General features: G+C 37.6%; 1 protein-coding gene across 4 annotated transcripts in view; it reads right to left on the reverse strand.

Moving 5' to 3' along the window:
- Positions 1-575: 575 nt before the first annotated feature.
- The window catches only part of CCDC122 (coiled-coil domain containing 122), a 28,100-nt gene continuing 810 nt past the window's right edge, over positions 576-27,865 (reverse strand). Inside the window, exons 1-7 of one of the 4 annotated variants that reach the window (XM_019650330.1) lie at positions 27,803-27,862; positions 23,786-23,871; positions 15,008-15,086; positions 14,374-14,489; positions 9,493-9,891; positions 8,598-8,714; positions 576-1,726 (exon numbers count right to left, since the gene is read on the reverse strand). In XM_019650330.1, the coding sequence (XP_019505875.1) occupies positions 1,577-1,726; positions 8,598-8,714; positions 9,493-9,891; positions 14,374-14,489; positions 15,008-15,050 (825 nt within the window). In that variant the 5' untranslated portion in view covers positions 15,051-15,086; positions 23,786-23,871; positions 27,803-27,862 and the 3' untranslated portion in view covers positions 576-1,576. Of the gene's footprint in view, positions 1,727-8,597; positions 8,715-9,492; positions 9,892-11,045; positions 12,511-14,373; positions 14,490-15,007; positions 15,087-23,785; positions 23,872-24,464; positions 25,854-27,802; positions 27,863-27,865 lie in introns of those variants that run through there. The other 3 variants (XM_019650329.1, XM_019650328.1, XM_019650331.1) reach the window with 3 other exon arrangements.

The raw sequence follows: 27,865 nt of genomic DNA on the forward strand, positions 1-27,865 counted from the left end.
AGATATTATAAGATTATTAATATCAGATTTTTATCAGCTATAATCTTACTGAATCTCAGGCTCACAGAAAGGTAAGAAAAAATGAACTTGAGATATCATTTTGATATTGATTTGAGATCATTAAATGCTAAGCAAATATTTAAAAAGCATGCATTCCTATTTGGCTATAAAAAAAGAATGAAATCTTACCATTTGCGACAACATGGATGAACCTAAGGGTATTATGCTAAGTGAAGTAAGTCAGAGAGAGAAAGACAAATACCATTTGATTTCACTTATATGTGGAATCTAAAAAGCAAAATAAATGGACAGACAAAACAGAATAGACTCACAGATACAGAGAACAAACTGATAGTTGCCAGAGGGGAAAGGGTTTGGGGGGCTGGGTGAAAAAGGTGAAAGGGATTAAGAAGCACAAATTGGCAGTTATAAAATAGTCACAAGTATGTAAAGTACAGTATAGGGAATACAATCAATAATATTGTAGTAACTACGTATGGTGCCAGCCAGGTGGGTACTAGACTTACTGGGGAGATCACTTCGTAAGTTATATAAATGTCTAACCACTATCTTGTACAACTGAAACTAATATAATATTGAATTTCAACTATAATTTAAAAATAAAAATAAAAAAAACATGAACTCAATAATTAATGTTCTGTTTCTGCTCCTAAAATTTGATTCAATGGAGCCATGAGAAGGAGCACTTTTATCTTAAAAGGGACAAGTTAAATTCTGATTTGTTGCCATGGACATAGCATTTGCCTTTTAATGAAAAAAAGTACTTAGTCTATACTGGTTAACACTTCTTTTAAGAGCTTGTATGCTTGCCTTACACGATGTTATTTTAGTCGTAGATTAATACTAAAGAATTTATAGACAGAAACATGAACAAAAAAATTTATACTTTGCAACATTCTAAAAATGTTACCTAATAGCGAAGAAAAATGATTGCTACCTTCTGTATGGAAGGGAAAACTAGGAAAAATATCTGAGACATTGAACATATAACAACATTATTGTAAATGTGAATATTTATGGACTACTGTGAAGACAGTAGTAAAAAAAAACAAATTCTAATAAAAAGTTTGAAACAGACAACTATTTAAATATCTTAACAGTTTAAATCATTGTAAATGCAAGTGTTTCTTTTCTTCTAAATTTTTACTTCATATAATCGTAAAGGCAACATATTTATAAATAGGCATTCACGAGTACATCTTACACACAAAAAGTATTCAGAGAGTTGCCCACAATTCTTCTGCAAGCATTCCTATTGTCCATCCACTGCCATCAGCTGTAGTGTTGGAAGGCACGTTAACAAACAATGGCTTATTAAAAAAAGTAAAAATATACGTGTCATTAAGACAGACCTCTGATAGTGGATGCTCATCGTTAAGGTATGTACATGTAACATCACTATGTTGTACACCTGGAACAAATATAATATTGTAGGTCAATTATACTTTAATAAAAATAAGTAAAATTTAAAAAGAAAGAATCCAAAGCATTTCTCAACATTCTGTCCCGTAATTTTGTTGGCATACTCTGAGCTCTGCAATGCCCTAAAGACACGTTAATCTTTCATTGCAATGCATCTTCTTAGTTCAGCTGCTGTTTGTTCTAGTTGTTGAATGTTCCATTGCCACTGTCTTCTATTTGACTGAAGCTTGTTCACCTGACAATGCAAACGCTTAAGAATTGCACCATATCTCTTATGTTGTACCTATTAAAAGAAGATTACATGTCAACAGGGCTTGAGAAGGATAAACAGCATACAGCCTTAAAGGATATTTTGAATACTCTAAAGAGGAAAACACTTGATTAGAAATTATTCACTGTAAATAATAATGATAATAAATATAAACAGTAATTATAACTATTCAACATTTATTACATGTTTGATACTGTGCTGAGAGCTTTTTACATATAATTAAATTTTCATAACTCCCATGAGGTGGATATTACCCCATTTTTGTATAAAGAAACCAAAGATCAAAGAGTTTAAGTGATTTGGCCAAGTTTCACAGCTGGCAAGTGATGGCATTTGGGATCTGAACCCAAGCGAAACATCCGTGATGGAGTGCCTTCTACTTATCAAGCAGTTACCAGTTCAGGGCCACAGTTTTATTTCCTGTGCAAGTGCTTCCTAGAAACATAGACCCATCCATCTAAAATACCTGGATCATGTGGTCCATTTCCCGGACATTAAGTAGACCAGCGTTTATGCTGAGCCAGACCATGCTACACTGGAAGTCGATGAGCACAGCAGAAAGTGCAAGAGTTTTGGCCTCAGGCCACAAAAAAGTTAAAAAGTCCCAATTCCTGGTATTAGTGCTAGCTGCACAAAGAACACCCAATCTTCTTTCGCACAGCTTTATTAAGATACAATTTGCATGCCATACAATCCAGTCTTTAAAGTGTGTGACTTAATGGTTCTTAGCATATTCACAGGGTTCTGCCACCATCGCCACAATCAACTTAGTACACTCTCATGAGCCCTGAATGAGACCTGGTGCCTGTTACACTGACTCCCTGTCCCTCCTCACCCTGAGCGCTGGGCAACCACTGAACAACTTTGTATTTATATAGATTTGCCTATTCTGGATATTTCATGAAGTGGAATCGTATATATGTGGTCTTTTGTGACTGGCTTTTTCACTTAGCACAGTGTAAGGGCCATCCATGTTTTAGCAGGTGTCAGCGCTCCGCTCTTTTATTCTATTGTATGATATTGGGTTGTTGGAAAAGTCATGACGTATTTTTCCTATGTTTTTCGTTGCAAAACTGTGTCATGACTTTTCCGACAACCCATAAACTACATTTTATTCATCCATTTTATCAGTTGATGAATATTTGGGCTGTTTCTACTTTTTGGTTAGTATGAATAATGCTGCTATGAACATTCATGTACAAGATTTTGTGTGGACACATGTTTTCACTTCCCTGGGGTACAGATCTAGGAGTGGAATTACCGGGTCACATGGTAACTCTATGTTTAACTACTTGAGGATCTGCCAGACTTCATGTTCACATTTCCATGATCAATGTGTAAGGGTTCCAGTTTCTTCACATCCTTGAAAATACTTGTTATTATGTCTTTTTTTTTTTATCATAGCCACCATAGTGGGTGTGAAGTGACATTTCATCGTAGCAAAACACCCCCTTTTAAATGAACGGATGGAGCAATAGCGTTGGGGAAGTTACCTTTTCATTCCTGTATCTACTGAGGGAGTGCCCTGAAAAGTCAGGAGGCTTTTCTCAGTCAATTCAAATGAAGATCTATTTGTCAAAACACCAATTCACCAAATTTATCAAAATAACTGATATGCCAAAAAAAGTTTGTAGCCTAAGAGGGATGTCAGGAGACAAGGCTCGGACTTCCGGAGCCTTAGGACTCTGCCCGACCTGTCCCCGCTTCTTGCTCCCGTCAGCTGTGCTTACTGGCACCCAGATGGTGCTACATGCTGAAGGGGATACACTGTGTGCCGATTACTCTTTTTTTTTTTTTATCTGTTTTTCCCCCAGCAAAAATCCCTCTCTCTTTCCCAGCTCCTCCCTTAGCTCAGGGTGTCTTTACCTTTACTATGCCATGGATCATTTTTTAAATAATACATTCCACTTTATTGTGGAATTTTATCTTTTTGTAAATGTCTCCTCAGGTTTTTTTTTATTAAATTTATTGGGGTGACAATGGTTCGTAAAATTACATAGGTTTCAAGTGCACTTGGGTCATTTTGACAGTATGGTGAAGACTATGGATTTCTTAGAATAATGTTTTTAAATGCTTAAAATAAAACACACAGGATGACAAAGGAAACCAATTACATTGAAACACAGTTCCGCAGCAGAGCAGGGGAACTGGGACTGAAACACATCAAGCATTCCAAAACACGGTGATAAAAACAAAGTGAAAGCTTGTCAACTCACACTTCACATAAATTGCCATAAACTTTATACATCTTTTTAAGTTTTTGGTTTTTGGTAATTCTGCAAATTCAGATAATTCATTCAAATTGGTGAACTAGGCTGGCTGATATGCTGCCAAAATAGAAAATGACTTTAAAAGGATTAGAAATAAATATGGAATAAACTGAAACATTATACTAAATGATGAAGCTCTATTCAAAAGATTTTTTATACATTAAATATGTTTAAGAGGATATATATATCCATTGATATGTATATGTACATGTATACATATACATATAATATATGCACTATATTTAATATATATGCATTAATATAGCCAATAGAATATATTCATAAGGAGAATATAGTCACTGCATACATGTTCATAGAACTGTGTTCATGAAATACATTAATAGAAATAAAACTGGAACAAATTTTTGGTTAATCAACAAATTTGGTTGGTTGCATATTAGCCTGCTTCTGAAATTATTCTTTAATAGTTAAGCTATGAAATGACTACACAACAGATCAGAATAGAGATGTGCCAGGTCCCCTAATGAAACTCTAGACCCCAAGCCACAGCTAGTGCTATATGTCTTACTTAAAGGTCTTGTTTATGTCTGTCTCTCCACCTAGAATGCAAGTCCCAAGAGCACAGGGATTTTCATGCATTTATTTTGTTCACCACTCTACTGTCAGAGCCTAAAAGCGTAACTGGCACATAGTGTGAACTCAATAAATGGGTTGAATAAAATCATGAATACATACATAAATAAATCGAGGCAGTTTTTGTAAATCAAACAGCTGCTACCCTATTTTGAGAAGAACGTCATGTAAAATATATTGCTAAATTCTGTATTGTTCTCAGTTTCTCCACATATGTAGCAGACACTCCCATGATGTCGCTGTTTTACCACGGAGAATATACTGCACTGAAAAGACCTGGAACTCATTTGCTGCCACTTGAACATGTCACGCAACTTCTCTTTGCTTCAGCCCTTTACTCTAAAAAGTACGGTTACATATTTTTATGGAAGTATAAATATACAGATTTTTAAGTGTGCAGTTCAATGAGTTTTGACAAATTTATACACCCATGTTGTTGTTTGTTAGTATGTGGTATATTATATGAATATACCCCAATTTGCTTATCCATTCTGCTTTTGAGGGACATTTGTGATTTTTCTATCTTGGAGCTATTATGAATAAAGCTTCTTTCAGCTTTCACATGCCAGTTTTTTCAAAGACATATGTTTTCATTTTTGTTGAGTAAACACCTAGCGAGGGAATTGCTGAGACATAGGATAGGTGTATGCTAACTTTTTAAGAAACTGCCAAACCATTTTTCAAAGCAGTGGCACCATTTTATAATCTCAACAGAAATGCAAGAATTTTCCAGTTGCTCCACACCCTTGGCAACATTTGGTATTATCATTTGTTGTAACTCTCACCATTCTATTGCCTGTGAAATGGTGTCTTATTGTGGTTTTAAGAAAAAGGTTATTCACATCAGTGATCAATTCTTGTCAAGCAATAAGAGAAATTGCTGAGAAACTGCAATGTTCTCAAGACAATGGTGTGGCTATATGTGTCCTTCAGTTTTATAATTTGTTATAGATAATCCATAATGTCTTAGATTTTCATTTTTCAACCATCATATTGTGATAGAACTGAGGACTACTTTTAAATGTATTAAAGGTAATAAAAATAGAATTAAAAAGCCAAAAGAATCTTAACAGAGGTACCCCTATTATGAAAGCTTAAAAGCAGTTAATTAAATTTCAAGGCAAGAAGTTTAATGATGATAACATTAAAAAATGAAGTCTCAAGCTCAGGGACATTCCATCTAAATCTAACATCAGTGGCCATTTATATCACCATTTACCATTAAAATACCCATTTATACCTCTGCTTCTGACAAGATGAAGTAGATATACATTATACACCTATTCCTTGTGCTAAGTGCAACTAAAACCCCTGGACATTATATATAAAGCAAACATACGAAGCTTCTGAAAAGTGGAGCAAAGAAGGCAAGCTGTCCTGGGGCCTCAGGACTCAAGGAATGGCATGGTGCTGAGTTCCCTGGGTTTCCACTTTGCCTCATGTACCCCAGAGTGGATACTGGAGAAGACAGCACCCAGAAATGCCAATAGGTGCAGATAAAAGAAGCTCCAAACAAAGCCTGCTCTCTCTAACCAAAGAACCAGGAAAAGGCCAGCCTAGCAAAAGGGAAAACTTTCAGACAGTAACTACTCTCCTAAAGTCAAACACTACAGAAGAAAACTATGGCTCCACCACCATCCAAACCAGCTAAGGAAGAGTGAAAAGTCTAACTTCCACCATTGCCAGGCTATACTAAAGTGCCCCAGTTCCCCCGTGCGGGTGGTGTCAGAGAAGGCTAATTGGGGAGCCAGGAATTCTCACCTTACTGAGCAGAAGCAAACACACACTGTTGTGTCAGTGGAGCCCATTTGGGGAGGCTGGACTTCTACCCCCATCTAGTGGTAACAAGGCATCCTTCCACATCCACATGGTGGCAGCCTCATGGGGGACAGTAGTAACCAGAAGTCCCTGCCCCTCCCAGCCAGAGGGTTATGAGCAGCCAGAACTCCCACTCCTGGCCAGGAATAACAAGAAGTCCTTCTTCCTTCCATGAGTGTCCATGGAGACTAACTAGGAAATCTGAATTTTCACAACCACCCAGAAGTAACAATAATCAAGAGTCTGAAAAATAATACCCAACATGTCCAGATTTCAATAGACAGTCACTCATCAAGCCAAGAACCAGGTTCAATAGCAGAAACTAGGGGAAATGAAAAGAATCCGTGAATGGAAGATAGAACACTAGAAATTAATTAGAACAATAGAGAGAAAAGAGACTGACAAAAAAATGAATGGAGCGAGCCTCAGGGACCTGTGGGACAAAAACAAAAAAGACCTAGCATTTGTATCATCAGATTCCAGGAAGGAGAAAAGAAATAGGGCAGAGCTGAAAAAGTATTGATGTAAATAAAAGCTAAATTTCCCCAAATTTGGCAAAAGACATAAACCTACAGAATCAAGCATCTGAAACTGTTCCAAATAGGATAAATCTAAAGAAAATCATGCCAAAACACATCACATTAAAACTTCTGAAAACGAAAGACAGCAGAAATCTTGAAAGCTGCGGGAAACAAATGTCTTATCTATAGGAAGAAAAACAATTTGAGTGACAGAGGACTTCTCATTAGAAATCATGGAGGCCAGAAAGAAGAGGCACCAGATTTTTCAACCGTTGAAAGAACTGTCAACCCAGAATTCTATACACAGCAAAAATATCCTTCTGGAATGAAGAGGAAATCAAGACATTCTCAGATGTAAAGCACTTACAAGACTTTGTCACCAGCAGACCTATCTTAAAAGAATGAATCTAGGAGTTTTCTAAGGAGAAAGGAAATGATAAAAGAAGGAATCTTAGAAAAGCAGGAATAAAGAAAAGAATGTGGTAGAGTAAAAACATGGGTAAATACAATAGACAAATGAAGAGGTCCTAGCTAAAGGGTATGGGGTTTCTTTTTGAGGTGATGAAACATTTCTAAAATTGACTGGGCGATGGTTACAAATTATCTGTGCATATACTTAGACAATTAAATTATACACTTTAAGTGGGTGAATTGTATGGCATGTAGATTATATAATAAACCTGTTTTTAAAAATCAGAATAGTGGTAGCCTGAGGAAAGTGGCACAAGAGAACGTTCTGGTCTTAATGGGAAAGTTTTATATGTTGGTCTAGGACTAGGTGATGGTAACATGGGTGTACATATACATTAGTCAGAGTTAATCAAGCTAAATCCTTACAATTTGTGTACTTACTCTTATGACAATTATACCTCAATAAAGTATATTAGCATAAAAAATTATTAGGTAATCTCAAATTCCTTTCCAAAATGCTTTTACCAATTTACATTCACATCAATAGCATATCAGAACTCAGGTGTTCCATATCTTAACACTTGTAATATTGATAAGCTGATGGGATAAATATGGGATCTCACTGTGGTTTTAATTATCAGTTCTTTATTAGTCATTTTTTTCCCATTGTTTTTTGGATATTCATGTTTTAAAAAAAGAATCTTCATACCATTTACCCAATGTTCTGCTAGCTTGTTTGACATTTTCTTTCGTTGTTTTCAACTAAAAAGTGACTATAGAAGTCTACCTACCAGTGGTACCCCAAATTTAGTCATACTTTCAATTTTCCATATCAGTGTTTTTCTAATTGGACTCAATAATTGCAAACATGAAGTTAGAGGGGTTTAGAATACCAATGACTTCATTGTCTTTTACTCCATTTTGAGGAGTCAGATGTCTATCAAGGAATGTTCATCTGCTTGCTAGCCATTAATGGGTACCAGGTTGTTGGTGGAATGAGACCTGGAAGAATTCTAGGCTGGGTTTAAAAACAAGTAAGTGCTTGCTTTGTCTGAACACATTCATATTTGAATATTTTTTAATGGGGAGGGGGGAAAGAGGTATCTCTAACTATCTATTCATTATTTGGATTTATCTAATGCCTTTTACAGTTCTTTTTTTTCTCTCTCTCTAGCTGTTTGAGGAATTGAGAGTAAACTGTGGAAATTATGAGTATCATACAAATGTAAGAAACGGTCCCATAAAAATTGAAATCCAAATAAGACTTACCTCTATTTCTCTTCTTAATTTTTCATGTGTTTTTTTTTCTTCCTCCAGAAAACAAGCTTTTTCAATGATAGACTCTTTTATAGTTATAATATTATTCTTTAGCTTTGAAATATCTTCCTGTATGTTTATAAAATTTAAAATATACAAGTCAAACAATGAATAATCATTATAAATCCAAGATTTTCAGTGTTTCTATAACTTAAGAAAACTAGTCATATTTAATTTTGATAAACAGGATTAAAATATTACTTCTATGACACAAATAATAAAAAACAATTATCCAAACAAATAAACAAACAAATCTTAGATTTGAAAATTTAGAATTAAAATCCAAATGAAAAGAAGACATAAAGGATAGTAGTAGTTATAGTGGCAACTGCCCAGCGAGAGGGTCAAGGATGCTGTTTAATTCTCTAGCAAGAAATGATAGGTATTTTAAGTTTGTACCTCCCACTGTCTTCAAAGAATAGTAAAAATAGAAAGATGTTAGGGTACAATTATTAATTCATATTGTTCGTATAACAGCATTAAGCATACTAAATTGACTTAGACTGGTCTGGATCCATTAGCTTAGAAAGCAGGGTTTCAACATTTTTGTGAGTCATACTTTCTGTAACAAAGAGATTAACTGCTCACTGTGATTTTGGATGACTGTGTATTTTTATTAATCCCCAGGAGACTTGGGGATATTTTCTTTATGCATTTGCATGTTTGGCATAGTTCTTACATAACTCATGTATTTATCCAAGTTTTTTAAAGTTGTGAAAATAGTTTCTGAATCTAGTTAGAGCAGCCGTGGGTATTTTATTAAGTTAGTGATAAACTTGTCACTTATAGTAACTGTGCTTGAAAAAAAGAAGTGCTAGAAAAAGTTTTAATAAGTGATGTTTCAAACCTGTACTTGTTTTATCCGGTTTCCTTCTGGATTTTGGAGATCTTGCCTGAGTTCCTCTTTCATTGTCTTCAGTTTTTTAACAAGCTCTCGTTTTGCATGGAGTTCCGTCATAAATGACCATTTGCTTGCTTCTGCCTCCAAACTATCTTTATACACTTTTATTTTTGCATAGTATTCATTATATCTTATCATGCATTCCTCAAAATCTTCTTGGGTTGCTTCTATGTCAAATTTAAGCTTTACATTTTCTGTATGTAAGGATTTGATTTGCGTTTCCAGGTTTTCACACTGCAATTTGCTATTCTCTATGGCAACATCTTGCTGATAAATTTGCCTTTCTGTTTCTTTAGTTTCTGTAAAGACAGATGCTCTTTGTTTTTCCAGTTCATGAAGTTCATTCTGTAAAATATTTCAACGTTGTTATTAATTCATGATATTCAACATGAAAGGCATTTTTTCGATCCATAGCGCATATAGGAAAATCACAACATAAAAAAATATATTTATCAGATATAGAAAAATTGATGTATAATAAAAGGAAACATGCAATAATGTAACAAGATTATGTTATAAACTCAGTGGGAATCCAGAATTATACAGAGCATGCCAAAAAAATGTATACACATTTTAAGAAAGGAAACGGTATTAAAATTGTAATATTCAATATGTACTGATAACAAAAGATGATACAAGTCACGTTTGACTTCTGCAATTATAAGAGTTGCTCAAAATGGTTACCATCAGCGTCCAGACACTTCTGATTATGAACTACTGCTTGAGAAACGTTGACCAAAGTGTCCACCTGTATACATTTTTTGGGTACCCCTGGTATATTTCTTACTTTTTAATGTTCATGTAACTCTAAATATTAAAATTTTATCATTTGTCTTAACATTTTATATGTAAAAAATACTTTGCAATCATTTTAATAATATATTTATGGACATCAGAAGTACACACTGAAGAAAGACAATATGATAAAAACAATAAAGCCCTGGGTTAAAAATAAATCAAAAGGCCTAGGTACTATTGCCCTTACTGCTCTTTATTGGTTGATATAATCACAGCAAACCTATTCACCCTATCCAAACCTGTTTCTTCATTTGTAAAATGATTATGAAGATGTCTGCCTTACCTCTTGGGTATTTGGCAGCTCTATCAAGCACCTCCTTTTTGAAACCCCCGTTTCACACCACCACTCTTTCCTGGTTTTCCCAGCTATCTCTGAGCATTCCTTCTCAGTCGCAATGGTTCCTTCAAATGCAGGTCTTCATCAGGGTGCAGTCACCATAATTTCCTCCTCTCATTCTATATATACTCCTTGGGGAACCTTCTCCATACTTACATCTTGAGCTACATATATGCTGATGATTCACAGAACATTAATGGCTGTTGAGTCCTATACCCAGCGGCCACTAGCCATCTCACATTCATCATGCCCAAAAATCAGATTAATCCTCCCTCCAGCCCATCCTGTTCTTCCTTGTATCGATTATGAATTGTCAGAACCGCAAAACCTCAGTGACATACAAAAATACGTGTTTGTTTCTCACATGACTGGCTAGATGTTGGCCTTGACTGATTGGCTCACATGTGTGGAGTTGGCTGCTGTCAGATGATCTCATCGGGCTGACTAGCCAGCTGGGGTGCTGTGGCTTTGCTTCTCGTGTAGCTCACCCTCCGGTGGGCCAGGCCAGGCACTCCTTTTCATGATGATAGCAGGTACAGAAGAAAGGAAGCCCAGTTATGGAAGAGCTTTGTTCAGCTTCTGTTCTCATAACGTCAGCAGTTGGTCACAAGATGAAACTCAGAGTCCAGGGGTAGATGTACGCCCACCCAGTGTGGGCAGACATTGCAATGATAAATGGCAAAGGGCATAGACAGACACAAGAATGAAGAATTGGGACCACAGTGCAAGCCACCACACCCCCATTTTCACAAACAAATGAACTAATGGTGCTCCTCGGCGAGCCTCCCATTTCCTCCGTTCTCCTTATTATCCACTCAGATGTCTACCTACCACCAAAACAGGCCCTCCTCCATCTTTCTTTTCTATCTAGTACAGCCATCTTCTTTGAGCAAATTTGTAATTTTGGGAGACAGGCACCGCACTAAAAAGGCAGACCCAGTCTATCCTACTCCTGGCAGAGACCAGCGAGGGAAGCACACTGAAAAATGCTGACAACATGCTGATGAATCTGTCTTTATCTCCACTCCTGATATTTCAGATGTCCACTTGACATTTGTATTTCTATATCTAATAAACATATCAACTATACATGTTCAGAAAAGAACATTTAATTTACACACTCAACATGTTCCTCCCCAAGTCTTCCTGAAGTCAATAAACTGCATCGCTTTCCACCTGGATGCTCAGAAACCTAGAGGCCATTCTCGATTCTTCCCTTTCCCTTACCCCCAACAACCTATTTACAGCACATCTTCATGGTCGGGCCTCCAAAATAAAATCCCAGCTACACTTCTGACCACTTTTTGTAGCATGCTCTAGCTTCTAACTGTTCTTCCTCTTTCAGTTCTTCCTCCTGTACCTCAGCCAGGCTCCATATAATAGGCAGAAGAATCTTTTAAAAATATAAATCTTGTCATGTTACTTCCCTGCTCAAAACTCTCCAATGGTTACCCGTTGCATTAAAATTAAAGTTCAAATTCCTAATGTGGCTTACAAGGCCACATAGGCTCTCATCCCTGTCTACTGTTCCATCTTTCTCATATACTATTCTCTCCACCTTCCTGCCTCCTTTCTGTTTATTAAATATGTCCAGTTCCCTCCCACCTAAGGGCATTTGTAATTGTTCGGCTGTAGAATTCTCTACCCCTAACTATTACCTGGTAGGGTCTTTGTCTTTCACAATTCAGCTTTATTATTACTCCTCAGAACAGTCTTCCTGAATCAAAATATAAGTTAACCACCCACCTGCCTCCCCCAGTTACTCTCCATACATTATCTTGTATTTCTTTTTTAATACATCAATCAATGGAATTACCTTCTTTTGGTTGAATTCTTTTTTTTTTTTTATTTTATTGGGGAATTGCGGGAGGAGAACAGTGTTGGGAATTGGGGAAGGGGAACAGCCAAGTTGTTGTCCTTCAGTCTCAGTTGTGGAGGGCACAGCTAGCTCAGCTCCAAGTCCAGTCGCCATCTGGCCACCTGGCGGCAGCTCGTGGCTGCTCAGCTCAAGATGCTGTGCTCAATTTTAGTTGCGTAGCCCACCATCCCAGGCAGAAGTCAAACCAGCAACCTTGTTGTTAGGAGCATGTGCTCTCACTAGCTGAGCCATCCTGCCACCTGTTGGCAGCTCAGCTCGGGTGCCGTTCACTGGCCCATGTGGGAATCGAACCAGCGATCCTGTTGCTCAGAGCTCATGCTCTTAACCAACTGAGCCACTCGGCGGGCCCTGATTTCTTTATTTTGTTTATTGTTTGCCTCCCACTTCTCAAAACACTCTATGCTATACCACCAGCTAACTTTTAGGTCTATGAATGTACTAGTGCGCTTTCAGTCCTCTGCAATTTACTCGGGTTCTTCTTGACCTGCACATCCTCCTCCTCACCCCCTAACCCTTAAACCTGCCCCAGACACCTAATGACTCAGGTGAACTCCCAACTGTCCTTTACCACTCAACTGAATCATCACTTTCCTTGGGGTCACTCCTTCTTCAGTGTTAAATTGGCGTTTATGCCTCTATTCCTGATACTGCTGCCCTGTATGTAATTATTTGTTTATTTTTTTGCTCCCTCTTTAATAGATGGTGAGAAACTTAAGAAAGAGGACAATGTTGAGCAAAATGCTTAATGGAAAGTAGGCCCTCAATGTAACTGAGGCAACATCTGTGAAACACTTTGAAGACTGAGAAATGTTACAGAAAACGTCTTCATAGAAATCTAAGACATTATTATTTTTGTATTAGGTTCTATTGTAAATGTGTATTCTTTTCTAACAGTAGCTAATGCAATGCAAATATTTACAAGAAATCCATATTACCATGATAGTATAATTATTATTATATTTCTGCCGAGGCATTAATACCTAAAGCCAATATCAATATCTGGTCCTAGCAAGGATACCATACATAATATTTACAAGTATTAACTCATTTAATCATCATGAATATCTTATAGGCAGGTCCTATTATTATCTCCATTTTACAAAGGAGAAAACAGAAATACAGAGAAATTAAATCACAGAGTTGGAAGTAGCAAATCTTGTCTTCCAAACTAGGCAATTCAGCTCTAAAACCTATTATTTTCATTTCTATATTAAAAACAAACAAACAAACAAACAAAAAACCTGTACAAAGGTAAAGATACTGTCTCCATTTTGGTGGGGTTTTTTTAGCTATGTTAATAGAGTATAGTTATAGTTAATTATTTTGTATGCAAAAACCAAGTCTGGCTTCCAGATTCCATGTAATGGAATTATAAATATATTAGGAAATATAAAGAATACAGCAATGTTCCTTATCTACTTTAAATGTTAACCAACAACTAGTAACTCACAAGCCATAGCTTTCAAAACACTGGCTTACAAACTCAACTTTCCTTCAATTCAGCATTTTAGGAAAAATAAAAGTGAATTTAAAATAATTCTATGTGACACATTGGGTTTTATTTGCTTGTATTACAGTTGCAAGACATTGTTGAATCTTTGTATAATGGGTGTATAAAATGTTCCGTGAAACTGGCATACTCATATAGATTTCACTCACGGATAATAGAATAAGAAAGAGGTAAATACAAAGAAACATGAGCTTAAAACTGCCTCCCCAAATTAAGTAGCCTTAATAACTTCCCTGTTACTAATTTAATACAGTTATTATAAAAAATAAAGATGCATTTAGAAGATAGTAGAAGACAGGTTACCTGCAAATGAAACAGAAATTTTTTGTTTTTCTCTATTTCTGATGTTTGTGACTGCTGCTGCTTTGCAACTTGCTTTACAGCATCCGTTAATGAAGATGTGGCATCTTTAGCCAGAGCTAGACAAAAGAATAAAGTGCATGACAAATTTTAATGCAAACATTCTAAGAAAGTTATGTTTCCTTACTCAAAGTCATAAAAGATGTGATGTGTTTTCATAAATAAACTAAATTTAGGGTTGGTAATCTTCCCTTTTTTATTATAAACAGAGCCAAAATCAAAGGCCATAATAATAGGCAATTCAAAATCGCCTACTGCAATGCTACACCTGTTTCTTTATGGAACGGTATAAATATTTTGATTGTCCCAATTGTTTTTATCCAGACCACTTGCACATATACTATAATTATACTGCCACCATAACAACGATATAGCAATTACAGTTGACAGATTTTCATTATAGGCCTGCATTTTCAGGTGGTTATGCCTTTTCTAAGCACTAAGTTTCTTTTTGGAGAAATTTAACAGCTTCCTACATTCAAATTTGCTATAAATGTTAACACAATTGTCCTATCTTATGTACTTTTTTGTTGCTGCTTATCTTTTAATTATTTATGTCTTAGGATGACTTCATTACCTTCTTCGAGAACTCCTTGACTCTCTTCTTTGTTGCCTGACATTCTTCTGTGTCTCTTTTGCCCTTTTGGTTCACCTTTCTGCAAAATATTCCATGTAGATAATCTTTCACTTTTTTTTTTCTTTTCATTTATCCTGGTGATCTTGAAAGTAAATTAGTTGCCAAATATCTTACAGGGATGGCAATGACATTTCATCATTAGTTCCAAAAATTAAAATATAATGGTTACGTGAGAGATCGGAAGGGGAGGGGCAGAATTGTATGTGAATCTTGGTTCTCCAGCTTTTCAGCTGTTAGGATCTTGAGCAAGTTTCTTAACTTCTTTGATCATCAGTGTCCTCGTTTGTAAAACCTCACAAGGCTGTTACAATAATTAAAGTAATATATGTACCATGCTTTGCCCCGTACCTGACATATTAATATATAGTGGGCAGTAATTACTATGGATTAGTAGCTGGTACCTTCAGGACTGTGATGAAATGGATTCTTAAACTATAGCCAGAATAAGGAAGAAACAGAGACAAGTTGGATTAGCAATTTCTGCCATGGGTATAGCATGTAGAAACTGCACTCCTGTCCAGTTCTGTGCAGGCCAGGGTAAGCCCTATGCAGGTTTAAAATCATATTTCAATCTCTTCCATATCTAGGAGTAACTGATAAGATAAAGGGGTATTTTTCTCCTTTGAAAGATGGGAAGAGTTCTTTCTCCTACCAACACAGCAAAAGAAGGCTGAGCTGGCAGAGTAAAGGAAATTACCAGATTTAGGGAAATTACCAGAATTTACTGAATTTGCCTATCCACTCCTACATAAAGGAGATTATTTAACTTTGCATGATTAATAAAAAAATGTAATGTTAATATTTCTGAAATTGTCATCTCCTATTTAACATTTGAACATATGGATTTGTGTTCTATTTAAATGACATCCTTTTTTAAAAATATTTTTAATTGACTTTTATAGAAACTGTGAATCTTTCCAATCATAAAAAAGTCATGATAAACTTTGCAAACCAAAAGAAGTAAAATGTTACCATAAAAAGTAAGACATGTGTAAGGAAGCTTCTACAAGGAAATGTGCAAAATCATTAAATATCTTTCTTAAAGATAAATATAATGCTAAGTACTTGTATACTGGTTACATGTTTTCCCAAAAACAAAATTTTAAAGGACTGAAACTTGATACGTAAGCAAAAACAAACAAACAACAAAGTTAAATTGCTTCCTAAAACAGGAGACTCAAACCTATCCAGAATTATCCTATCAAGCTCAAAAAATCCTGAGAGCTTTACCAGCAGAGGGTCACAATCACTGGAGGATTTATTATTCTTTTTCTCTTTCTTCATGCCCCTACCTTCCCCCAAATCTCACTTCACACTTGCTTCCTGTGTGATGTCTTCCCTAATACGGGGCGCATTCACTCTGTTCATGCCATTCATTTACGTTCTTTCTGCTTAACGTACAGATTAGCCCAGATTCATTCTAATAAATCCAAACCTGATTTCCTCTCTAGCTCTTTCGTATGGATTTCATGATCACGGACTTCATCCCTCACTCTACCTTCCTATCTTGAAAACGCATGCCCTCTGTATACTTTCAGTTACTTCTCTCAGTTGATTACAATGGCAAACAATTACATAGTGCTTACTTTGTGCCTGACAGTTCTAAGTGCTTTAGATAAAAAATAACAACAGAAGCAAACATTATATAGTGGTTATTTTGTGCCATGTGTCAGGACTTTGCAAATATTAACCTTCAAATATTAACTCATTTATCCCCGTGAAGTAAATGCTATTATTATAATTTTCATTTAACAGAGAAATAGAGTGAGCACAAACAGATCAAGAAACTTACCCAAAGTCAGACAGCTTTTAGTGTCAGGGATTTTATGTGAATTCAGGTAGTTTGTCCCCAAGGTTCACATTCTTAACCAGTATGCTAGACTACCAAGGTTATGCTTTGTTTAAGGGAAGAGACATGTCTTTCTATACCGCTCTGGAATCCAGCTACTTTTCTATTTCTGTATTGCTGAAATGTCACTGTAATCAACCCTCTCCTCTCCTTTCCTTTCACTTCCCAGATTTCTTTCTAGGGGGACCCACTGCAGTTCTACAGGCCTCCGGGGGCCTCAACACCACAATTTGCACAACTGAAGAAGAGACTCGGCGAGTTCTTCATATTCCTGTTAAGTCCCCTCTAGGTCAGTTACCTTTCCGGTGAGTCCCTGTTTCTCTCCCCCCCCAAATCTGCCTAAGACACTGGGCACTATTCCCATTAGACCCTCATCCCTGGTAACCTCAGTCTCAGGAGAAGCCCAAGACCCCCAGGTCATCCCCATCATGGAGACCCATCCTTCTTGGGTTCAGTAATTAGGGGTAACTTCATATGTCACCCACTCCCCAATTCTGGTATATCCTTCAGTTGTGACCCCTGGATCTCTTCGTCCATCTTCAGCAAAATTGTCTCTATTTCATCCTCTTCAGTGAACTTTCCTTTTGCCGTTTTTTTCTATTAGAACTGAAATCCTCCAAAGATACTGCTTTCTCACCCTCAAGCCACTAAGTGTGGAGACGAAGCACTTTTCCTGTTCTTGGTTACCCCTGCCAAACTGCCATCCTCTCCTCTCCCTGAAAACACTTGATGTCTTGAAGTTCACACCATCAGGCTATGTAAGCTTTGCCCTTCCTTGCTGTTTTCTTTTGACTTCCACATCTTCACTCCCAGATTCCAGCATCTGACTTGCTGAGTCTATTACTCCTCCTCTTGTATTTCTTTGGGATTTCCACATTCTCACAGATGGTACTTCTAACTCCTTGACCGCTCAGGTCTTTGATGTCTTCTCTTATCCATCCTCCCAATCTTACTACACCTCTTCCATAGCTCAGATTCAAACTCTTCTCTTTTCGTTTTCAGGTCACGCCTCCTAGCATTTTGACTAGAAGAGCTGTTCACCCATTGACTCTTCTACATGTTCAGGACCCCTCAGCCCATCGTGTATTCACTTCACTCCTTCTCTGGCTTCGACTCCTTTGCATTCATCCTCACTCCTCTGACAGCGCTCTCCCTGTCCTCTTTCCCTGGGAAAATCCCAACCAGCTGCTTTGCTTACACTAATAGCTGAATATGCCTAAAGAAAAACACTCACCTGCGCTGTGGCCTGGTTTGAAATTCAAGGCTATTTGTATCAGTGGGCCTTTGATGCTATACCCACAGGATTCACCAAGTTTCATAGTTATTTCACTCCTTCTCCTCTGTCTTGAAACCTTCCACATCTCTTTCCCCCCCTCTTTTAGTTGCTAACTCAGCTTCTTCTTTAACTGAGATAGCAGGGGGAAATGAGAATACGGTAAATCAGCCCACCTACCAGTCTTCATGCCCTGAACCTCCATCTGGGCTACCCTGCTCTTGCAATGAGTAAAGTGCCCCTGCTCCTTCCGATCGAAGGCCAACTCTCCACTTTCGCACTCCTTTCTCCTCCACTCAAGATTACTCCTCAAATATTCCATCAAGAGAATTTCCTTCTAACTTAGTCAAACTATTTATTATCCTGAACAGCCCATCATAAAATCAACAATAACCACCTTCAGCTATTTCTTTGTTCTTCTTTACAGCCAAGACCCTTGCTGTCTATTTCCTTTCCTATTATGCTTCTTGGATCCACTATAATTAATCCTTCACCACTCTACCTTCAAAGTTCTATGTTGTACACTAGAAACTAATATAATATTGTATGTCAACTATAATAAAAATAAATTTTAAAAACTAGGCAAAGTTATGCTGCAATAATAAATAACCTCAAAATCTCAGAGGCTTAAAATAATGGAAGTTTATTTCCTTTAACGTTATATGTCCACACCAGGCTAGCAGGGAGTTTCTTCCCATGTAAGAGAAAGAACGCAGGCTGATGGAGGCTCCAACTTGACAGCCTCCACGGTCAACACGGTAGAGGGAAGGAAGCAAGGAAGTCATGTTCTCACGTCAAGCTCTCCGCCCAGTAATGGCACATATAACCTCTATGTACACCCCACTGGTAAAAGCCAGTCGGTGATCTCACCCAAGTTTACATAATAAGGAAGTGACTTCCATTACATGTCCAAAGAGGGCTGGAATCGAATACCAGGGAACGGCCCTAATAACAACCAGAACCCAAGTGCTGCTCTGCTGCTGTACAGACTGTGTGCCTGTCTCTGCCAGCAAGCCTCAAGATGCCAGCTTGCTCAGCTCTGAGGCTTCACAGCTTATGGCAAGTGCACTTGGAAGAGACTGCAGACAGATGTAAGGCCGAACTTCCTTATGCTATCTGTCCTGTTGTCATAGCATCTTTTCTGGGTTCTTCAGGAGTAGAACACAGGCCTATAATAATTTTGTTTGCAGGAAAATACCAGAGCTGAATGTGAGCTAAGTTAAGTATGTGGGTTTTTCCCCTGCTGGTACTTTTAACTGCAAGGGGCAGGGGCCTTGGTACATGGCAGAAGAGGCAAATACGGCTACATCCAGAATACATGCTCTGAACCACTGTGCTGCATCATTAAAAACCAGATTCTTTTATTCTTCTCAGCACTGTAACTCCACTAATACAACAAAAAGTGAAACTCACAGTTTTCATCCTTTCAATAAGAATAATTTCAAGGCCTGCTTCAAAGAGCCCAACCATAGTACTCCAAACTCTCAATCAGCAATAAAATGCAAGTTTATAAGAAAAATATAACACAAATATTTAAACTCACTTTTATTTTCTATGGCCAGCTACTGCATGGCTCACTGTCTACAACCCACCTCTCTAGAATCATGTCACATAATATTCCAAGTCAACAATATGTTCAAGGAATCATGAGGGCGGTAACTTAGAAAGCCATGGATATATGTCAATCTCATTTGGGAAGCACTTGCTTTCCATTTATCTTCCGATTTAAATAATGAAGTGTTGTATTATTCTCACTCACTCATGAAGTAGTGCCTTAAGCCACACAGATGTGAGGAGGGATCAGAACTTGATGTATATCCTAATTTACGTAAATTAAGTTATTGTCTAGTCCATGCCAGTTGGGCTCTCAAACTGGCTCCTATGCCCACATCCAGTAAGAACTCACCCAAAGGCCATTAATGAGTGTGAACTGCACCTCTGCATCTCCTGTTACTGGGCTTGGCTTCTGTATTTCACTCTTCATTCCTTGTTTCAGCGCTTGGCTGTTACCACAAACTCCTCAGGCTGGACCTTTGGCTGACCCCTGACTCCCCTTCATGACTATAATTTGCTCCTGCCCTGAAGATTATCTCTTCCAAGTACACCAGATATATATTATACAGGATGCAAATGGGCCTTAGGGTGCATCACTGTCACAGATCGGTTGACTGACATTCCTGACAAGTCCCAGCTATCCCTCCTCATCAGCCAGAACCAAACATAAACTTCTCAGAAATTATTATTTCTTGCCCAAAGTAGAGTTTCGCACCAATGGAAAGACACATCATCTCTGCTAATGTCATTCAGTCTTATGCTTTCATTTTTAATGGTGACATTCTCTTTGCAAAACTGTCTGCTGAAAATATGATTCAACCCTGAATTTACAGAACACTAAAACAGATAGCTAGATTTCTTCATGAGAAATTTTTAGAGCTCTCTCCACCTCTAGTTAAGAAAAAAAAAAAGTTCTTATAGTATCCATGACCTTCACATTTCCACATTCAATGGACAAGTTCAGTCATCTTTCTTGAACTAGTCACGTCATTTGACATGTTTGATCATGTCCACCTTTTTGAAACACATACTTCATGGTTTCCTTTGCTGGTTCCTCCTTACCTTTCTCATTTATGTTAGGGTGTCCTAGTGCTCCATCCTCAGGCCTCTTCATTTCCCTATACTCATTTTGCAGGTGATGTCACCCAGTTCCATGGCTTTAAAATCCATTTATAAGCTGACAACGCCGAAATTGTTATCTCTAACCTGAACATCCCTCTTGAGCTCCAGACTGATACCAAATTGCCTACCTGATATCTCCACTTGGATTTCTTATAGGCATTTCAACATAATATGTTCCCAACTGAACTCCCGATTTCTCTATCCATCACTGGGGTCCGTCACCACCACCAAACCTGCTTCTTCATAATCTTCTCCATCTTAGTAAATTATAAAGTTCATTTTTCTCGCTCAGGCCCCAAACCCTGGAGACATTAGTAGAGAGGTCTTTAAAAGGGTGTAGAGCCCAGAGCAACTGACCCAGACTTCCTTAAGATAATCATAAATAGGAGCTCAGTGTTGATGTTCTGTAGGTCCTTTGGGAAATCCTCCCCAAGTATGTGGCCTGAGACTGCTGCCCAGTTGTTTTACCCAAAGGACCAGCCAGAACCTCGACTCTTTCCTTCTCTTACAAGCTGCATGGAATTCTTTTGGCAAAATTCACAGGTTCCACCTTTAAATTATTTTGGAATCCAACTACTCCTTACCGCCTCCAAGTACTGTTCTTAGTAGAGAAGCCTTTCCTGACAACTCTCTCTAAAACGTGACCTGCCCTCCATCCTCCATTTCTTTACCCTGCCTCATTTTTTTAATAGCATTTATCACCACTGATACCTATTTGTTTCTTTTCTTGACATCTTATACATTTGCTTCTCTTCTATCTTCTTTTAGTAATGTAAGCTCAGTGAGGTCAGAGATGTAGAACCATGCCTGGCACAGAATAGGTATGTGGAGTCTATCTCCACTCCCATTCAGTCTGTTCTACTGACAGAATAATGCTCCTAAAACACTGTTCTGATCATGTTAACATTGCAACCAATATTTCAACTCTCTCCTAGATTGCATCTTCTTTAAGAAGCCTTCATCTTGCTCGGAAGAGGTGATTTCTCTCTCTTTAGTACAACTGTTTCTATATCTTTATAACATCATGACTTATAACAGTATAGGTCCTAGAGTAAGACAGAGCTAGTCTTGAATCCAGGATGCGCCATTTACGAGTTTATTAGGTAAATTCGTTCCAACCCTGGCCTCAGGTTCCTTACCTCTAAAATGGAAGCAATCGAAGTACCTGCCTCAGTAAGATTATTGTGAGGACTAAATAAAATAATACATGTAAAGCATTTAGCAAATTCCTGACACTCAACCAATTTTTATTTTATTTCCATTATTTTAGATTGTATTTCTCCATTAGACTATAAGCTCCAGAAAGACAAATACCACTGTCTTATTCACTTTTGTACTCTCTGAAGTATTTGATGAAGAAATCTAAAAAATGAAAAAATTAAATTCACACAATAAAAAATAAAGTCATTGGTACTTCTCGATCTCTATTTCTAAAGCAACATAAATTGACGAACTCTTGGGCGGCATTTATTTAAACCAACTATTTATGAAAGTATATCTGCTTTAAAATTGGGAAAGTTTTAGTATTTTTCTGGATCTCCACTGTAGAATAGACAAAAAATAAAAATGAAAACAAACTACTGCCATCTATTGATAATTCATTACAATTGTATAAATCAATGAAAACAAGGGTTTAGAGCCCAAATAGTACCAATTACTCTTTCATTCAAACCACATATATGGGTGCATATTATATGCATGGCATTGTAAGGAATATAAAGATGAATTAAGTGACTCTGATTCCAAAATAAACAAAACTACAATTCCTATGGTATTTGATAGTAACTATCCAAGCATTACACATAAAACAAAATCATTAAAAAAAAAACCCACTTTCAACTAAAAAAGTTTTACAGAAAACAGTGCAATGCAAATACTAAATAAACCACCATTCTTCTATATTAACTATAGTCAACATTTATTGAGTACTAAGTAACCAGCAGCGTTTTGGGTGCTTTTACATGGATTATCTTTTTCCCCTCAGAGCAATCCTCCAAGCTAGATTTTATTTTCGCCTATGTTTTGTAGGTGAGGAAGCTAAGACTTGGAGAAATTAGAAAGTATGCCACAGGCCACATATCCAACAAGTAGGATGGATGCAATTTGAAACAATTAGTGTCCGAATTAACATTTACTAGGTATACTTAGTATGTAGTAAAGCCCTATAATAGGCACGTTTTGTGCATGGTCTCATTTGAATTCAAGAGGTAAGCCCCTGTGCTTGGCCCTTGGGAGGAAATTTGAATAAGACGTGGTCCCAGCTTTTGCAAACTTATCATCTGGCCCTCCCTCCAAGTTAATGAGCAAACTAAAACAAGGCTGTCAAACTTCACTGGGGCTTTTGAGAGCTTTTGGTTTAGAAGAATTAAGAGAAGGCAGTTGTGTATACATACCCATGTCATATAAGCACCATTGTTCATTTTGAATAGAAAAAGCTGCTGTGTGGGCCTACCAGTAATTTAGGTAGTTAAGTTTATAATTTCATCTAACCACCTTTAGAATATTTTATTAGAAAACAAGGAAAGAACAATTTTGTAGATAATTTTCACTTAAGTGTGAAATTGTTTTCTAAGTGGAAAGGGGAGTTTAATATTAAAGCTGATGTTTGGCTGAATAAGCTAAAAAAATTAACCTGGGGAAAAAGGAGATAAATTTTTTTTCCCTAAAATCAAGGGAATTTTAAATTATGTCCTATATTTGTCATAAACATGATAGAATGAGATCTGGGTGGTTCAATTCCAACAAATTAAAGAAGCATAACAGGAAAAAAATATGATATTGCACCAAAGAGTAAGAATCAGTAACACATATTTTAGGTAAAAAAGATTAGAAGTCTTTTCAATCACGTTTTCAAGAAGTTATAACATCATCAGAGTCATCCAAAAGCAATTAATTGCATCGTTAAAAATATGTTGCATACCTGTTATATATCAATGTCTTAGAACCTGCTGAATCTAGGAAGCATACTCTTCTCTGGCTAGGCAATGAGATTAAAGTTTCTGAATGCTGAAAACAAAAAAAAAAACACAGAGGATTTGTTCTATTCCTTCACTTCCTATCAAAGCCAATATAGACAACATTCAAAAGTTACACGTTACTTATGGCTTTTTACCAAAGGTGGGATTTCTCTAAATGTATAGATAGTACTGAACTACTAAAATATCTTGCTTTGGAGTGCAGACATACAAGGAATGGTGTAGGGATTGAATCCAAGCTTTAAGAGATACCCAGGCAGTTGTTTGAAAAAAAAAATTACAGGCCTTCGATGAAATCCAGTCATACCTACATGTTTGTCTCATTTAGGACAGTACGGGGAAAGGTCTTTTTTTACTCTATAAACAAGCAAGCATGATTTCTAAACCAAGAGGAGCTTGCAGTAGGTTGAAGGTGACCCCCACCCCCAATATATCCATGTCCTAATCCTGAGAACCTGTGAATGTGATCTTCTTTGCAGATGTAATTAAGCATCTCAGGATGAGATCATCCTGGATATAGAGTGGGCACTAAATAAGCAGTGACCAGACAACATATAAACATAGAAGACTGACCCATAGCCTGCAGCAACCAACCCAGGAAACCAACACCCACCCACCCATTACCTGCAATAACCAGTTCAGGAAGCCAGCCTGCTATCCGTAAGTCAGACTTGCAGGAAGTCAGGCCCCTACCTCTAATAATCCAGGAGCTAAACAATAACCCATGTAACAGTTGACCCAAAATGGCCAGCGCTTGGTTAATAACTGACAGCTTCCCTAATTTTTGTCCCTACTTCCAACTTGGGACCAACCAGAGAAAGCCAAATATGCACCCTTAACCAATCACATAGGATTAGCCAACCTACAGCTTCCCCATGTCAAAAGCCTCCAATCAGGGGAGGTTTTTCCCACTATATGAACATTTCCTTTTTTCCCACTAGAAAACTTGCCCACTTCTCTGCTTGCTTGCCTTTGATTCTCTGCCAAAACACAAGTGATGGTGGCTGACTCCCTTGTTCCAGCAAGCTCTGAAGAGCCTTTGCTTGTTCTCATATGGTTGGCCTTTATTTCCACACTGAGCTTATAGGAGAATGATAGAGATTTGAGACGCAGACACACAGGAAAGTAGACCATGTATGGACGGAGCCTTAGCGCCTCAAGTAATGCAGCCTCAAGCCAAGGAACACCTAAAACCACCAGAAGCTGGAAGGGGCAAGGAAAAGCTCTGAAGGGAACATGGGTCTGATAGCACCTTGATTTGAGACTTCTGCCTCCGTAACTATGAGATAATGAACACATTTTTGTTGTTTTAAGCCATCCAATTTTGGTAATTTGTTATGGCAACCTTAGGAAACTAGCACAGCTTTTCACAAGAAAATGGGCAATGTTATATATGTCCTTTTCTGGAAGTACCCATAAACCTTAGTGTAAATGGCTTAAAAATGATTGTTCATTTTTTTTTAATCCCACGTATTCTCATGAGATGATTTACATGGTGACATAAGAATGTGGATTTCCCCAATGGTTCCCCCTAACACAGGCACTATCTCTGCCCTCAAATGCTGTAAGTCTATATGAAGGAAATAGTCAAAGAATTAAAATGTAGACGATACAGTAGACAACCTCTAAGTCTAATTACGTTTAACCTCTGACAATTAACTCATTCTATTTCCTTTGTAAATCATAAGCTGCTAATTCCCCCTCATGCTGAAAGCTCTAGCTCAATGCTCAATAGTTAAGAAGCTACTTTCTCGTGGCTCTGCCCATCTCTGTCCTACCAGCTCACCTGTACCATCTGACAGTGAGTTACTTGTTTCTTCCTGAACCTGTTCATGCCAGTTGTACTTGTTATTGTGCTTTCATAATTTAACTAAATGTTATGTAAGCCAATTGAACAGTGTAGAAATAAAGTTTGTTGTTTCTTTAAAATCTATGTTTAATATTTTGGAAAGACCCAATAAAGGTGAATTGTTTGAATGTGTGAGGTATCTATGAAAGATTAAGAAGTCTGCACTCAGATAGCTTCACAAGTGCTTTTAAGTTATTTTCCTCATAAAGGAACAAAATCTTGGGAAATCTTAGCTGATGGTTTAGAGGTATAGCTTATGCAAGGCACGAGGCAGAACTCTAATCAGAAGGCCATGTGCAAAACAAAAGTCTCGGACTTTCTCAATACAGAGGCAAATGAGCATACATTTAACCTAAAAATGTTTTAAGTTAAAATAAAATGTTTAAGGTACTTATTATACTTTTTCATGACTTTCTGGTTTAACTGACTTTTCTTTTAAACAGCTTTATTTAGATAGAATTTATATACCAGCAAGTTGTTATATACAGTGTACAAGGCAATGTTTAATTCAGTTTTTCAACTTATTGCTTGACTATCGGTCCAGATTGCATTTATGAGAGAGCTTCTTCTGTATGAAAAAAAATGCTAAAGAAAAAGCCATTAATTCTGTTTAGTGAGGGGATGGGGATTCAAGGAAGTCACATTTGAGCTTGAAGAGTTTTGAACAAGCAACAGTTAAATAAGTGTTATGGATGGAAAAGGGACCACAGGTTAAACCTGATTAAGTTTAGGAGACTAAGACTAAGATGGTGTGAACACACACACACACACACAAAATTTTTTTAACTAAGTGGGCCATGGTGGGAAGTCACATCTTCAGCTTCCTCATTAAGTTCATCTGTGCCTGTGGTCTTTTTGTACTAAAATAACATCTTTAATCCTTTTTCTTGACCAGAGCTGGAAACTGCAGAATTCCTCATTATCATGCTTGTCTCCTGATCATTTCTATGGGCTGTAAAGAGCAAACTGTCAGCTATCCTGCACCCACCTGTGTGGGAGGAGTACCTGTCTCTCCAGTGTGCTTTTATCCAATCCCAGAGATTTCCCTGCTTTGCTTTCTCCCACCCCCTTCATCTATCACCAATGGGTTTCATATAGCCCTCTTCCTTTGATTTTATGTATAAAGTAAGCTATAAAACTGCCGTTCTTAGGAGCATTTTCTCAATCCATTGAGATTTTGCTTCCCGGCAATTGTCAACAGTTTGGCTCAAATACACTCTTATAAGTTTTCTCTTAGGCTGGATATTTTTTGTCAACAGCGTTATATAAAGAGAAGGGTGTGCTAAGCAGAAGGAATAGCAAAAGTACAGGATGAAGTCATGTGGCCCGCCCAAGGAACAGCCTTGAGCCTGAGTGGTTTGGGAATAGGCCAGTTGTTTTTGCAAACCTAATTATGCATTTGAATCATCAGTAGAGATTTAAAAAAACAAAACAAACAGTAAAGAAAAACATGCCCAGACTTGACTCCCCGACACTGGGTTGCAAAGGTCTATGTGGAGTGGAGTCCCCGGAGATAAGAGGGCGTTAGGAGCCGAGGATTAGAAGCAGCCTGTTTAAAGAAACGGTGTGCACATCGAACAGGACAAACGCCTCTCTGGCAGCTTTCCTATTGCGAAACATTTCTTTTTAAACTTACTGCCACTACTTGGAACATGGATAAAAACAAAAAAAATTAATTCCCACCGTTGTCTACAAAAACGGGGATGTTTTAAACCGCCTTTGTAACTAAAAGACCTCCATTTTGCTTAAGGGAATGCTTAACAAAAAACAAACTCAGGGCAGAGAGCGCGCCTTCTGATCAGGGCTCTCAACAAACGTCCCACAAAAATAGTGACAATACAAATGTTGACAAACACGCCTGCCAGGGATACCGAGCTGTAGGTTCCCACCCTGGGCTGGGGACCCCCTGTCTGGTCAAACACAACGGAGTGGAAGCACGTGCCCGCCTCCCAAGGGATCAGGTTCTTGCCGTCAATCAAGATTCTTGTCACCACTTGTCCTCTGAGCAGTTGTAGGGAAAAAGGGACGTGTCCCCCCATCAGGACCGGCTCTTGACACCATCCTCTCTCCCACCCGGCGCTACTCTCCCTTTCCCACAGCCTCTGCATCGCACCTGCTGCACTTTTTAAAAATAAGTGATTGTTACATTCTTTGAGGGCTGACAACGGACGCAGGT

This window comes from Hipposideros armiger, unplaced genomic scaffold (assembly GCF_001890085.2).
Source record: "Hipposideros armiger isolate ML-2016 unplaced genomic scaffold, ASM189008v1 scaffold_139, whole genome shotgun sequence".
Taxonomy (NCBI): domain Eukaryota; kingdom Metazoa; phylum Chordata; class Mammalia; order Chiroptera; family Hipposideridae; genus Hipposideros; species Hipposideros armiger.